Source organism: Eptatretus burgeri, chromosome 9 (assembly GCF_056783735.1).
Source record: "Eptatretus burgeri isolate ZD-2024b chromosome 9, Ebu_testis_v1, whole genome shotgun sequence".
Taxonomy (NCBI): domain Eukaryota; kingdom Metazoa; phylum Chordata; class Myxini; order Myxiniformes; family Myxinidae; genus Eptatretus; species Eptatretus burgeri.
Window position 1 is genome coordinate 6042803 of NC_140969.1, and position 12735 is coordinate 6055537.

A 12735-nucleotide genomic window follows, 5' to 3' on the forward strand; every position below is an offset into this window, starting at 1 on the left:
ATTTGTATTTAAAACCAAAATGGTTACGGACTGGCAGACTTCGCTCGGTCTCTGACAAACCCAGTCTGTAACCGGGGTCAATTTCCCCAACTGGCAAGGCACAGGTGTACTTTGGTATCGTGATCTGAGGCGCGTAACCCGAGACCTGTGCCAAACCAGCCGGCGTTATAACCCCTGAGACGGCGATGCTGTTAAGTGATGCTGAATCTTCAACATTTGGCTGTCAAGAGTGGGGTGCGAACCCCCTCACCGCCGATTCATAACAATATGATATGACCATTTTAGCATGAAATAGGTTTCTTGTGTAAAATGTACTGTTTCCCTGAGAACAAGCTAAAATACACACTATTTGATGAACAACCCGTGTTTCTACATTAATGTAGTGATTTAGAACAAAAAACGTTCTTCATAAAAAAAAAAAATGTTTAAAACGTTTGTATAAGGAAAGTTTGTCTCTGGACATGTCCGGGCGGGTGTTTGTCTCCGGGTTTGTCTGAGCGGGTGTTGGTCTCTGGGTGCGTCTGAGTGGTGTTTGTTTCCGGTTGGTGTTTATCTCTGGACGTGTCCTGGGAGTGTTTGTTTCTGGGTGGTATTTATAATATGAACAGAAGGAATTGGATTCCAGAAATTATTTTGTTTCCATCTTCACAGATATTCTAAGCAGAATAAGTTTTATGAGACAGTGTGGATCGTAATTAACGCTCCACCCCACGTCTGCCTTTCCTTCCCCCACCCCTCCTCACTCTCCCTCCCTCCTCCTCCCTCTACTCTCGTCGCTCTTTCTCCTCCAGCTTCTCACTCTCCTCTCTCTCTCTCTCTCTCTCTCTCTCTCTCTCTCTCTCTCTCTCTCTCTCTCTCTCTCTCTCTCTCTCTCTCCCCCCACCCTTCTCTATGTCCCCCTTGTTTTTCTTCCCTTCTTAGTATTGCCATCAGCAAAGCAATGGGTGGTATTTGCCTGTGATAACTAAATAAAGAAATGTGGAAGCGATGACAAAACCCAGCCGTCTCACGCTAGCGCATGGCAGACAGGCTAATAGGGTCTATTTGTACACTCTATGACTTTCACATAATTATTCATAACTCTTCTCTATATTGTCATTATAAAGTTTTGTTGAAAATTTGATGACAAAAGCTGAAATGATGAAAAAGGTTATGGCCTGGCCAGACAGACATAATGCAAAAGAAATCATCTACAACTGAGCAACCAAAGGAAAAGATTGACGGGCCCCAACCCCGCCCGTCAAAGTGATGGACAACCACTGTAATTTCCATCTCCATCTCACCAATGAAGAGAAAAAAAAAAAAACGTTATGGCCTGGACGGACAGACATAATGCAAAAGAAATCATCTACAACTGAGCAACCAAAGGAAAAGATTGACGGGCCCCAAACCCGCCCGTCAAAGTGATGGACAACCACTGTAATTTCCATCTCCATCTCACCAATGAAGAAAAAAAACAAAAAAAAACGTTATGGCCTGGACGGACAGACATAATGCAAAAGAAATCATCTACAACTGAGCAACCAAAGGAAAAATTTGACGGGCCCCAAACCCGCCCGTCAAAGTGATGGACAACCACTGTAATTTCCATCTCCATCTCACCAATGAAGAGAAATGATGAAAAACGTTATGGCCTGGACAGATAGACATAATGCAAAAGAAATCATCTACAACTGAGCAACCAAAGGAAAAGATTGACGGGCCCCAAACCCGCCCGTCAAAGTGATGGACAACCACTGTAATTTCCATCTCCATCTCACCAATGAAGAGAAAAAAAAAAAAAAAACGTTATGGCCTGGACGGACAGACATAATGCAAAAGAAATCATCTACAACTGAGCAACCAAAGGAAAAGATTGACGGGCCCCAAACCCGCCCGTCAAAGTGATGGACAACCACTGTAATTTCCATCTCCATCTCACCAATGAAGAGAAATGATGAAAAACGTTATGGCCTGGACAGATAGACATAATGCAAAAGAAATCATCTACAACTGAGCAACCAAAGGAAAAGATTGACGGGCCCCAAACCCGCCCGTCAAAGTGATGGACAACCACTGTAATTTCCATCTCCATCTCACCAATGAAGAAAAAAAAACAAAAAAAACGTTATGGCCTGGCCAGACAGACATAATGCAAAAGAAATCATCTACAACTGAGCAACCAAAGGAAAAAATTGACGGGCCCCAACCCCGCCCGTCAAAGTGATGGACAACCACTGTAATTTCCATCTCCATCTCACCAATGAAGAGAAATGATGAAAAACGTTATGGCCTGGACGGACAGACATAATGCAAAAGAAATCATCTACAACTGAGCAACCAAAGGAAAAGATTGACGGGCCCCAAACCCGCCCGTCAAAGTGATGGACAACCACTGTAATTTCCATCTCCATCTCACCAATGAAGAAAAAAAACAAAAAAAAACGTTATGGCCTGGCCAGACAGACATAATGCAAAATAAATCATCTACAACTGAGCAACCAAAGGAAAAGATTGACGGGCCCCAACCACGCCCGTCAAAGTGATGGACAACCACTGTAATTTCCATCTCCATCTCACCAATGAAGAAAAGAAGGAAGGTCTTTGCACCAACGTTGAACTCAAAATGGTGATGATAAGCTGCTTGCAGAGATGGTCACCAGAGCCCCAATGAGACAGAGAGACAGAGTCGTCGCATGTTGAGCAGTTTTCACTTGTGCACAGCTGACAAAAATATACAAACAATTGTTAATTAAGCCACTTGGTCCTGGTTGATTTTCAGGATCATTAATGTATTAATAGAGAACTGTTTCGATGAAAATTCAAAAGTTATTAAAAATAAAAACAATTCACGACACTGATAAAAGGACCAAGGATGGGAGAGAGGAGAAGAGAGGAGGAAGAGGACAAAATGGTAAAGTACTCACATTGGGACCACAGTTTGAGAGAATAAGTAAGGGGAAGAATTGATATGGAAAGTGGAGAGAGAGAAAGAGAAAACAGAAGAAGAGAAGAGAAGAAGTGGGGGGTGTGGGAGTAACCACAATAACCTGCAGGTAAGAGAGTTAGGTAAGGTCGGGTATTTGGCAGAAAAATGAAGATGGGGAAAGCTGGGGTATGACAGGAGATGGTGATGCACTGCTTCTTTGAAGCACTGAAGAGAAGAGTGAGATTGAATCGTCTCCAGAAGAAAGTTGCATAAAGGAGTGAAGATGAGTGTAAAGCCTGGATTTCGGGAGTTTAATGAGGACGGAGTTACTGATAGAATGTGTGCATCCTGGAGGAGCCTGGGAGGGTTTGAGGACTGAGAAGGCAGAGGGAGGAAGAACATGGGGTAATAAGGCCTATTTGAGCTTCCTGTGACTTTGACCACACACACACACACTTGCTGAGGTAAAAACACACACCCATGACACGAGAGGGATTAACACTTCCTGGACTCTCTTCCATGGTGATGTCCTTGATGAATCCTCAGGGTGGCCCACTGGGCATGTACTGACACTTTTGTGTCATGTTACGTGATAAATGTGCAATCTGGAAACTGTTTGCTCGAGGCTCCCCTCCCAACTCCCCCCCCCACCCCAACGCCCCCAATACACGTGCTCGATTGTGATTTGTGCACATGTTGTTGTGAACACAAATGTTGTGCATGGCATGTTACACATGTTATACATATGCACAAGTAGTACGTGACCTATTATACATATAATACACATAAATATCACACACACACACACACACACACACACACACACACACACACACACACACACACACACACACACACACACACACACACACACACACACACACACACACACACACACACACACACACACACTGCCTCAATACATCGACCATTTCTCTTCATTGCAATGATGCAATGACATGATGCACCGCATACACAAAGACCATTTTTCTTCGAGTGAGCCATCCTCCATGCATGACTCCTTGGCTTTAAAGCTGACAAGCTCCTGGAAATGACCTCTGTGGGTGTTCTCTTCATACTCATCCTTCCTCGAACCACACAAATTAGAATTAGCAAACCTTGTTGATCTTCTATCCACGCGTTCACTGCAGAACTTCGTTGCTGTCATGTTCAGCCTGATGTGAATCAGTCGATGGTCCTCACTGCATTCCGCTCTTCACTGAAAGTGTCATCCAGTCTCCATGCTCCTCCTGCGGTCCTTCCAACAGACAATGACAAAGTCAGTGCAATGACATGATGCATCACACACACAAAGATCATTTTTCTTCGAGTGAGCCATTCTCCATGCAGGACTCCTTGGATTTAAACCTGACAAGCTCCTGAAAATGACCTCTGTGGGTATTCTCTTCATACTCATCCTTACTCGGACCGTACAAGATATAAATAACAAACCTTGTTGATCTTCTATCCAGGTGTTCACTCCAGAACTTCATTGTTGTGACGTTCAGCCTGATGTGAATCAGTCGATGGTCCTCACTGCATTCCACTCCACGCTGAAAGTGGCATCCAGTCTCCAGGCACCACATGCGGTCCTTTCAACAGACAATGACAGTCAACATCAGCACAGAACACCACACAACGAGACCACACACATACTCGAATTAACCTCATACAAAAACAGCCATTGAGTTTGGGGGAAGTGAAGTAACATCTTTATGGGATTTCTTTTTTCTCCCCAAACAGCAGGACAATTGTGGAGAAATTTTCTTATTAATTAATCTTAATAATTATTGACGTCCACGGATTCAACATCACGTCGAAAATGTGTTCACTCCGTTTATGTAAGGCACTTAATGGTTCATCATCTAGGCAGAGGGAGGAATGTGAAAGAAAATGGGGACAAAAAGAAAGTGGAGGCAGACAAGAAGTATCAGAAGATTGAAGTCGAAGTGGAGAAAAAGGTGGAAGTGAAAAAACAATCAATCCTACCTGGTGAGTCTTTGAAGATTTGCGTTTCAGGTTTTTAAACAAAGGTGAGTCTCCATAAGGGGCATGTGGAGGACCCAACATGATCTTATCTTGCTCTCCATGCACTAAAGTGCCTGTTGGGGATTTTTTTATCATTATTTTAAGAATATAAGGTTTTTCAAATTGCATTTCATTATACACAAAAATATTCTGTCATTCATAAAGGTCGTCAACATGGGTTTACCAAAGGTAGTTCCTGTTTAACAAATCTTTTAGAGTTCTCTGTAGCAGTGTCTGATTTGGTGGATGAGGGAAAGGCAGTGGATATGGTATATCTCGACTTTAAGAAGGTATTTGATAAGGTACCACATCAGAGGCTGTGAGCCAAAGTGAGGGCTTTTGGAGTGGCTGGTGAGCTCGCTAATTGGATTGCAAACTGGCTTTGTGGTAGGAAGGAAAGAGTAGCTGTGAGTGAGAGGATGTCTTGCTGGGAGGATGAACGTAGTGTGGTACCTCAGGGATCAGTACTCGGACCATTACTATTCATTATTTACATCAATGATTTGGATAATGGGGTAAAGAGTAAGCTTTCCAAATTTGCAGATGACACAAAGCTTGGAGGTGAGGTGGATAGCAGAGGGGGTGGTCATCAGATTCAGGAAAGTATTGATACTTGCATGGATTGGGTAAAAGATTGGCAGATGGAGTTTAACCTGAGCAAGTGTAAGGTGTTGGGGATGGGAAAGAACAATGAAAATAGAGATTACAGAGTGTAAGGGGTAATTTTGTAGCGTGTCACACAGGAGAAGGATTTGGGTGTGGTAATAGATATAGGAGGTAAGCAGGCAGCACAGTGACAGGCATGAAACATGAAGCAGGCAGCACAGTGACAACAGACAATGACAAAGTCAACAACACCACACAACGACACCACACATGTACTCAACTTAACCTCATACAAACACAGCCATTGAGTTTGGGGGAAGTGATGTAACATCTTTATGGGATTTCTATTTTCTCCCCAAATAGCAGGACAATTGTGGAGAAATTTTCTTCTCCGCACGGATGCCAATCCACAGTTTTTGTGTGTTTCCCCATCACATGAATACTGAGTCACACTCAAGGAAGTAGTACATACCTATTTAAGATCTTTTCTTTGACTCGTTCAGGATCAGAATTTAAATTCCAACCTCACAAACTCGGAGCAGTCACACACATCATAATGCCACCGGGTCTGGTTTTAAAAACAAAAATCATTAATTGTGTCATTAACTGTAAAACGAAAAATAAACCGTTGAAGTTGAAAAAACAGTAAATGCTGAGCAGCATAAACAACTTGTCCACAAAACAAATACAATTTCACTTTTTATTCAGAAAAGTGGAAAATAATGTCGAGGATGAAATGGCCTACCTCAATTAATTGATGTGGAGGTGAGTAAAAGTTGTTGTTCTTCATCCCCCTCCTTATTTTGCAAGACAAGGCTGCGGTTGAGATCATTGGCTGAGAGCACGGCTATGCTGCTGATGTAATGCCCCTATTACCAGTGAACCCGTTCTCATTCTGCCAACCTTGGATGGTTGAGTCAACCCCGCCGAGTGTTAATTAAACAGCTGACAGGGGCTCAAACTCAGGATCCCAAGATCGCATCTCAGCCTCCCCAACCACTAAGCCAACATCAGGTTGCCTCTCATCTGATTTATGGTGCATAAGGAAAAGCAAGATTTCTTGCTTTCATTATGACATTCCTCTGTATCCATTGTGCTCCACGGCAGCAGATTTGCACAAAATACTGGCAGGTTTGATACAGAGCGGTGCTCATTGTTGCATTTCCCACTGTTGTTTCAGCCTCCACTTCCATGGTATTGTCATCAGAATCTTCATTGCTGAACGACGTCAATTCCACGAAAATGTCGTCATCAGAAACTTCATTTCTGGACAACATCATGTCCATGACAACGTTGTCATCAGGAACTTCATTTCTGCACCACATTGGCCCGACAAGAGACAATAACAAGGATCTCTCAGGATAACGAAATAGCACAGCTTGATCAGTGAAAGCAGTTATTCGATGAAATGATTCAATCAATAAACTTCTGTCCTCATTTCATTTCACATGTCTACAATCTCCTCCCAGCTGCTACCAACAGCTATCCACACATTTGAGTAAATTATAACATCAACAAAAGTGTAAAACATTGCAGTGGATGTGAAGGCTTACTTGACCCGTGGTGCTTTTGAAGGAGAACTTTTGGTCATTGAAGATGACTTGAAGGACTTCTTCTCGAAAAAGTTGACTCTCTTATTTTTATCTCTGCAATACACAAAGGAAGGTGTTTAGTACATTTCAGGTCATGCAGTTATTAGGAAAGGTGTGAGACAATAAAAAGAAAACAAAGACATGCTAAAGTGTGCAGTCTGTCTTCACAAGATCTGACTCTCTGACTGAGTACACATTGTAATGATTTCAACACCATGAAAACGAGGATAAGTGAGTATCTCTCCGAAGGGAGAGCCAATCTTCAAAGGAGTGATTTCAATTCATTGGCCCTGCTATTGCCTGGCACAAAACAGCCAGACTCGGTGTTGTAAAGGTTTAAGGCTCCATTCTGAGTCTGGGAGGTCAACAGTTTGAAACCCAGGCCAAGTCATCCCAAAAACTATAAAAAGGTACATGTTGCTTCCTTACTTGTTGATCAGCATTTATAAAGAATACAGCACACACAAAGAGCCATCATTTGAAAAACAAACAAGTGTGTATCTACCCTCAGGAGAGCCAGAAAACAACATATTTCTAAGCTAAAGTCTGAACTCTCAAACCTCTCTCCCTCCTCCAAATCCTGGTGGCATCTCATCAAATCTGTTTCTGGTGGATGTTCCCCCTCCATCCCCTCCCTTACCTCAAATGGCCACACTGCTGAAACCGCACGTGAAAAGGCTGAATGTCTAAACTCGGTGTTTGCATCTAAATTTTGTGTACAAAACCCATCGCTTTCTGTACCCACCTTACCCAGTCGCACCTAACTGTCCCTGGACTCTGTGTCCTTTTATCCTGACAAGGAGGAGAGCTGGCTGTCAAACCTCGACTCAGATTCTGCAACCAGTCCAGACCGCATCAGCCCACGTGTCCCAAAAACCTGCTCCTCTGCTCTTGCGCACCCTCTCTCTGTTATATTCACCCTCTCATTTGCTCACGGTCATCTGCCATCTGCTTGGAAATCAGCAAACATTACCACCCTGCATAAAAAAGGTGAAAAACAGATCCCTGCAACTGCAGACCAATCATCCTTCTCCCAATCATCAGCAAGGTTATGGAATCCATCATCGCTTCAGACATTAAATCCTTCCTCTTCTCCAATGGCCTGATTTCCGATCATCAATTTGGTTTCAGATCAGGTCACTCTACCCTGGATATGCTGCTTCTGCTCTCCCAACAAAGGATGGATGTCCTCAATGCCGGACATGAAATCAGAGCCATATGCCCAGACATATCGCGTGCTTTCAACATGGTCTGTCACCCTGCCCTGCTCACCAAACACTCTTCCTAAGGTATCGAAGGCCATCTCCACTCACGGCTCGCAGACCTCCTGTCCTGTCACAGTCAACGTGTGGCCCTAAATTGAGTTGTTTCATCCCCTCTTCCTGTCCAGGCTGGAGTTCCTCAAGGCAGCATACTGGGCCCTGTTCTTTTTCTGGTTTCCATCAACAATCTCTCCGACTCTCTGGAAAATCCTGTTTATCCCTTTGCTGATGACTCCACCCTCTGCCGTACCATCTGTCATCCCACAGACCGGCATGCAGCAGCTTCTTCGCTCAATGCAGATCTGGGTAAAATCACAAACTGGTCCAACATGTGGAACACGTCTTTCAATCCAGACAAATCTCACACTCTCACCATGTCTCTCGAAAAGGACCATTAAGAACCCCCCTCTCCCCCCCCCCCGATCCATTTTCTCAAAAATCCTCTGGAAGAAGTCCTTTCTTTCATGATTCTGGGTCTCACTATCTGCCATGATCTTTCCTGGGAAAGCCGCATTTAAAACGTGGCCTCCAAAGCCAGTCTCCACCTGGGAATCCTCTGTCGTGCAAAGTCATTCCTCGGCCCACCTGAGCTCCTGACCACTTACAAAGCTTTCGTCCGCAGCCTGATGGAGTACTGCTCTCTCCTCTGGGTTGGCGTTCCTGCCTCCCACCTTTCTCGGCTTCACGCCGTGGAAACCAAGGCATTTCGGATCATTGGCATCTCCCGCGATGAGGCTGAGTCTTTGGGCCTCTCACTCTCACACCATAGGCAGCACAGTGGTCTTTCTGTCTTCTACCGTCTCCTCTCCAGTCTCGCCCCCCCCTGCTCTGTCTGCGATTTTACCCCACCATATTTCCGCAGGGTGCTCAAGGTCCTGCCAACAACCCCCTTCTGGTAAAACTAATAAAATCACGAATCACTGCTCACCTTCACTCTTTCATTCCTCTTTTTCCTGCCTATGGAATAAACTCCCTCACTCTATTCAATCCCATTCTTTCCTCCAGGCTTTCAAAACAGCTGTTCACCACCACCTCTCATCATCCCCCATCCCAATCCTCGATCTTTTCTACCCCCGTCAATCCACCCCAAGCCTACCTCCTTCAAATTCCCTGCTTTCCTTACTGAAAGTCCCTGTAATGTCCACCTTGTATTCCCCATGTTTCCCGGCCCATCCCCCTCCCTTCCACAGATCTAATTTCTCTGTTCCCCACTGTTTTGTCCTTCCCACTCCCGCCCTTCTTGTCTCATGCCCCCCTTGCTGTGTGTTGTGTGTTAGCTCTCATACGAGCCTCGACAATGTATACAAAAAAGAATAATAACAATATCCCCGAGCGGGAGTGCCGGTCATCTCTGTCATAGGTTGACAGAAGCAAAATCAAATTAGGGGCATCTATAATAATCCATTCCATGGCTCGTGGATCTGGTCGTAAAATGCAGATCGCCAGAACAGTCGGTCACTTCAAATAAATGATGAAGGAGACACTTTTCTTGAAGATTACAATGAGCTGTAGATTTATCTCAAATGCATCAGTAATTATTAACTACGGTAATACAAGTTCAAAAAGTAACTCTGTGCCAGACTGGAATAGGGGCAGTTCATAAAGTACGTATGCTCTACTTCCGGGTTTCAAAACCACCCATCCACCCCTGTATGCAGGCTAGTGACCACCCACCCACCCCCCCCCCCATGCGTCTCATATCACATCACAATATTTGAAGATTACAACGAACTGTAGATTTATCTCAAATGCATCAGTAATTATTAACTACAGTAATACAGTAATATGGAACAATTATTGACGTCCACGGATTCAACATCACGTCGAAAATGTGTTCACTCCGTTTATGTAAGGCACTTAATGTTTAATCATCTAGGCAGAGGGAGGAATGTGAAAGAAAATGGGGACTAAAAGAAAGTGGAGGCAGACAAGAAGTATCGGAAAATTGAAGTCGAAGTGGAGAAAAAGGTGGAAGTGAAAAAACAATCAATCCTACCTGGTGAGTCTTTGAAGATTTGCGTTTCAGGTTTTTAAACAAAGGTGAGTCTCCATAAGGGGCATGTAGAGGACCCAACATGATCGTATCTTGCTCTCCATGCACTAAAGTGCCTGTTGGGGATTTAAAAAAAATCATTATTTTAAGAATAAAAGGTTTTTCAAATTGCATTTCATTATACACAAAAATATTCTGTCATTCATAAAGGTCGTCAACATGGGTTTACCAAAGGTAGTTCCTGTTTAACAAATCTTTTAGAGTTCTCTGTAGCAGTGTCTGATTTGGTGGATGAGGGAAAGGCAGTGGATATGGTATATCTCGACTTTAAGAAGGTATTTGATAAGGTACCACATCAGAGGCTGTTAGCCAAAGTGAGGGCTTTTGGAGTGGCTGGTGAGCTCGCTAATTGGATTGCAAACTGGCTTTGTGGTAGGAAGGAAAGAGTAGCTGTGAGTGAGAGGATGTCTTGTTGGGAGGATGAACGTAGTGTGGTACCTCAGGGATCAGCACTCGGACCATTACTATTCATTATTTACATCAATGATTTGGATAATGGGGTAAAGAGTAAGCTTTCCAAATTTGCAGATGACACAAAGCTTGGAGGTGAGATGGATATCAGAGGGGGTGGTCATCAGATTCAGGAAAGTATTGATACTTGCATGGATTGGGTAAAAGATTGGCAGATGGAGTTTAGCCTGAGCAAGTGTAAGGTGTTGGGGATGGGAAAGAACAATGAAAATAGAGATTACAGGGTGTAAGGGGTAATTTTGTAGTGTGTCACACAGGAGAAGGATTTGGGTGTGGTAATAGATATAGGAGGTAAGCAGGCAGCACAGTGACAGGCATGAAACATGAAGCAGGCAGCACAGTGACAACAGACAATGACAAAGTCAACAACACCACACAACGACACCACACATGTACTCAACTTAACCTCATACAAACACAGCCATTGAGTTTGGGGGAAGTGAAGTAACATCTTTATGGGATTTCTATTTTCTCCCCAAATAGCAGGACAATTGTGGAGAAATTTTCTTCTCCACACGGATGCCAATCCACAGTTTTTGTGTGTTTCCCCATCCCATGAATACTGAGTCATAATCAAGGAAGTAGCACGTACCTATTTAAGATCTTTTCTTTGACTCGTTCAGGATCAGAATTTAAATTCCAACCTCACAAACTGGGAACAGTCACACACATCATAATGCCACCGGGTCTGGTTTGAAAAACAAAAATAATTTATTGTGTCATTAACTGTAACACGAAAAATAAACCGTTGAAGTTGAAAAAAACAGTAAATGCTGAGCAGCATAAACAACTTGTCCACAAAACAAATACAATTTCACTTTTTATTTAGAAAAGTGGAAAATAATGTCGAGGATGAAATGGCCTACCTCAATTATTTGATGTGGAGGTGAGTAAAAGTTGTTGTTGTTCCCAATCCCCCTGCCTTATTTTGCAAGACAAGGCTGCGGTTGAGAGCATTGGCTGAGAGCACGGCTATGCTGCTCATGTAATGCCCCAATTATCAGTGAACCAGTTCTCATTCTGCCAACCTTGGAAGGTTAAGTCAACCCCGCCTAGTGTTAATTCAACAGGTGACAGGGGCTCAAACTCAGGTCCCCAATATGGCATCCCATCCTCCCAAACCACAAAGCCAACATCAGGTTGCCCCTCATCTGATTTATGGAGCACAGGAAAAGCAAGATTTCTTGCTTTCATTATGACATTCCTCTGTATCCACTGTGCTCCACGGCAGCAGATTTGCACAAAATACTGGCAGGTTTGATACAGAGCGGTGCTCATTGTTGCATTTTCCACTGTTGTTTCAGCATCCACTTCCATGGCATCGTCATCAGAATCTTCATCGCTGAACGACGTCAATTCCACGAAAATGTTGTCATCAGAAACTTCATTTCTGGGCAACATCATGTCCATGACAACATTGTCATCAGGAACTTCATTTCTGGGCAACATCATGTCCATGACAACATTGTCATCAGGAACTTCATTTCTGGGCAACATCATGTCCATCACAACGTTGTCATCAGGAACTTCATTTCTGGGCAACATCATGTCCATGACAACGTTGTCATCAGGAACTTCATTTCTGGGCAACATCATGTCCATGACAACGTTGTCATCAGGAACTTCATTTCTGCACCACGTTGACCTGACAAGAGTGAATTACAAGCATCTCTCAGGATAACGAAATAGCACAGCTTGATCAGTGAAAGCAGTTATTTGATGAAATGCTTCAATCATTAAACTTCTGACCTCATTTCATTTCACATGTCTACAATCTCCTCCCAGCTTCTACCAACAGCTATCCACACATTTGAG

At 43.6% G+C, this 12735-nt stretch overlaps 1 protein-coding gene across 1 annotated transcript; it reads right to left on the reverse strand.

Annotated features, from left to right (window-relative positions):
* Nucleotides 1-1293: 1293 nt before the first annotated feature.
* LOC147019461 (uncharacterized) lies at nt 1294-12547 on the reverse strand. The gene is made up of 10 exons (XM_085893983.1): nt 11787-12547; nt 11513-11608; nt 10393-10505; nt 7096-7188; nt 6288-6856; nt 6015-6110; nt 4898-5010; nt 4361-4500; nt 4027-4166; nt 1294-2703 (listed from the first exon to the last, which is right to left on the reverse strand). The coding sequence occupies exon 1, from the start codon at nt 12520-12522 to the stop codon at nt 11902-11904; it is 621 nt and encodes a 206-aa protein (XP_085750109.1). The 5' UTR covers nt 12523-12547; the 3' UTR covers nt 1294-2703; nt 4027-4166; nt 4361-4500; nt 4898-5010; nt 6015-6110; nt 6288-6856; nt 7096-7188; nt 10393-10505; nt 11513-11608; nt 11787-11901.
* Between the last annotated feature and the right edge of the window lie 188 nt (nt 12548-12735).

Excerpts from the sequence above, each read along its gene's own strand:
- LOC147019461 (XM_085893983.1), bottom strand. The coding sequence starts at position 12,522 with ATGGACATGATGTTGCCCAGAAATGAAGTTCCTGATGACAACGTTGTC.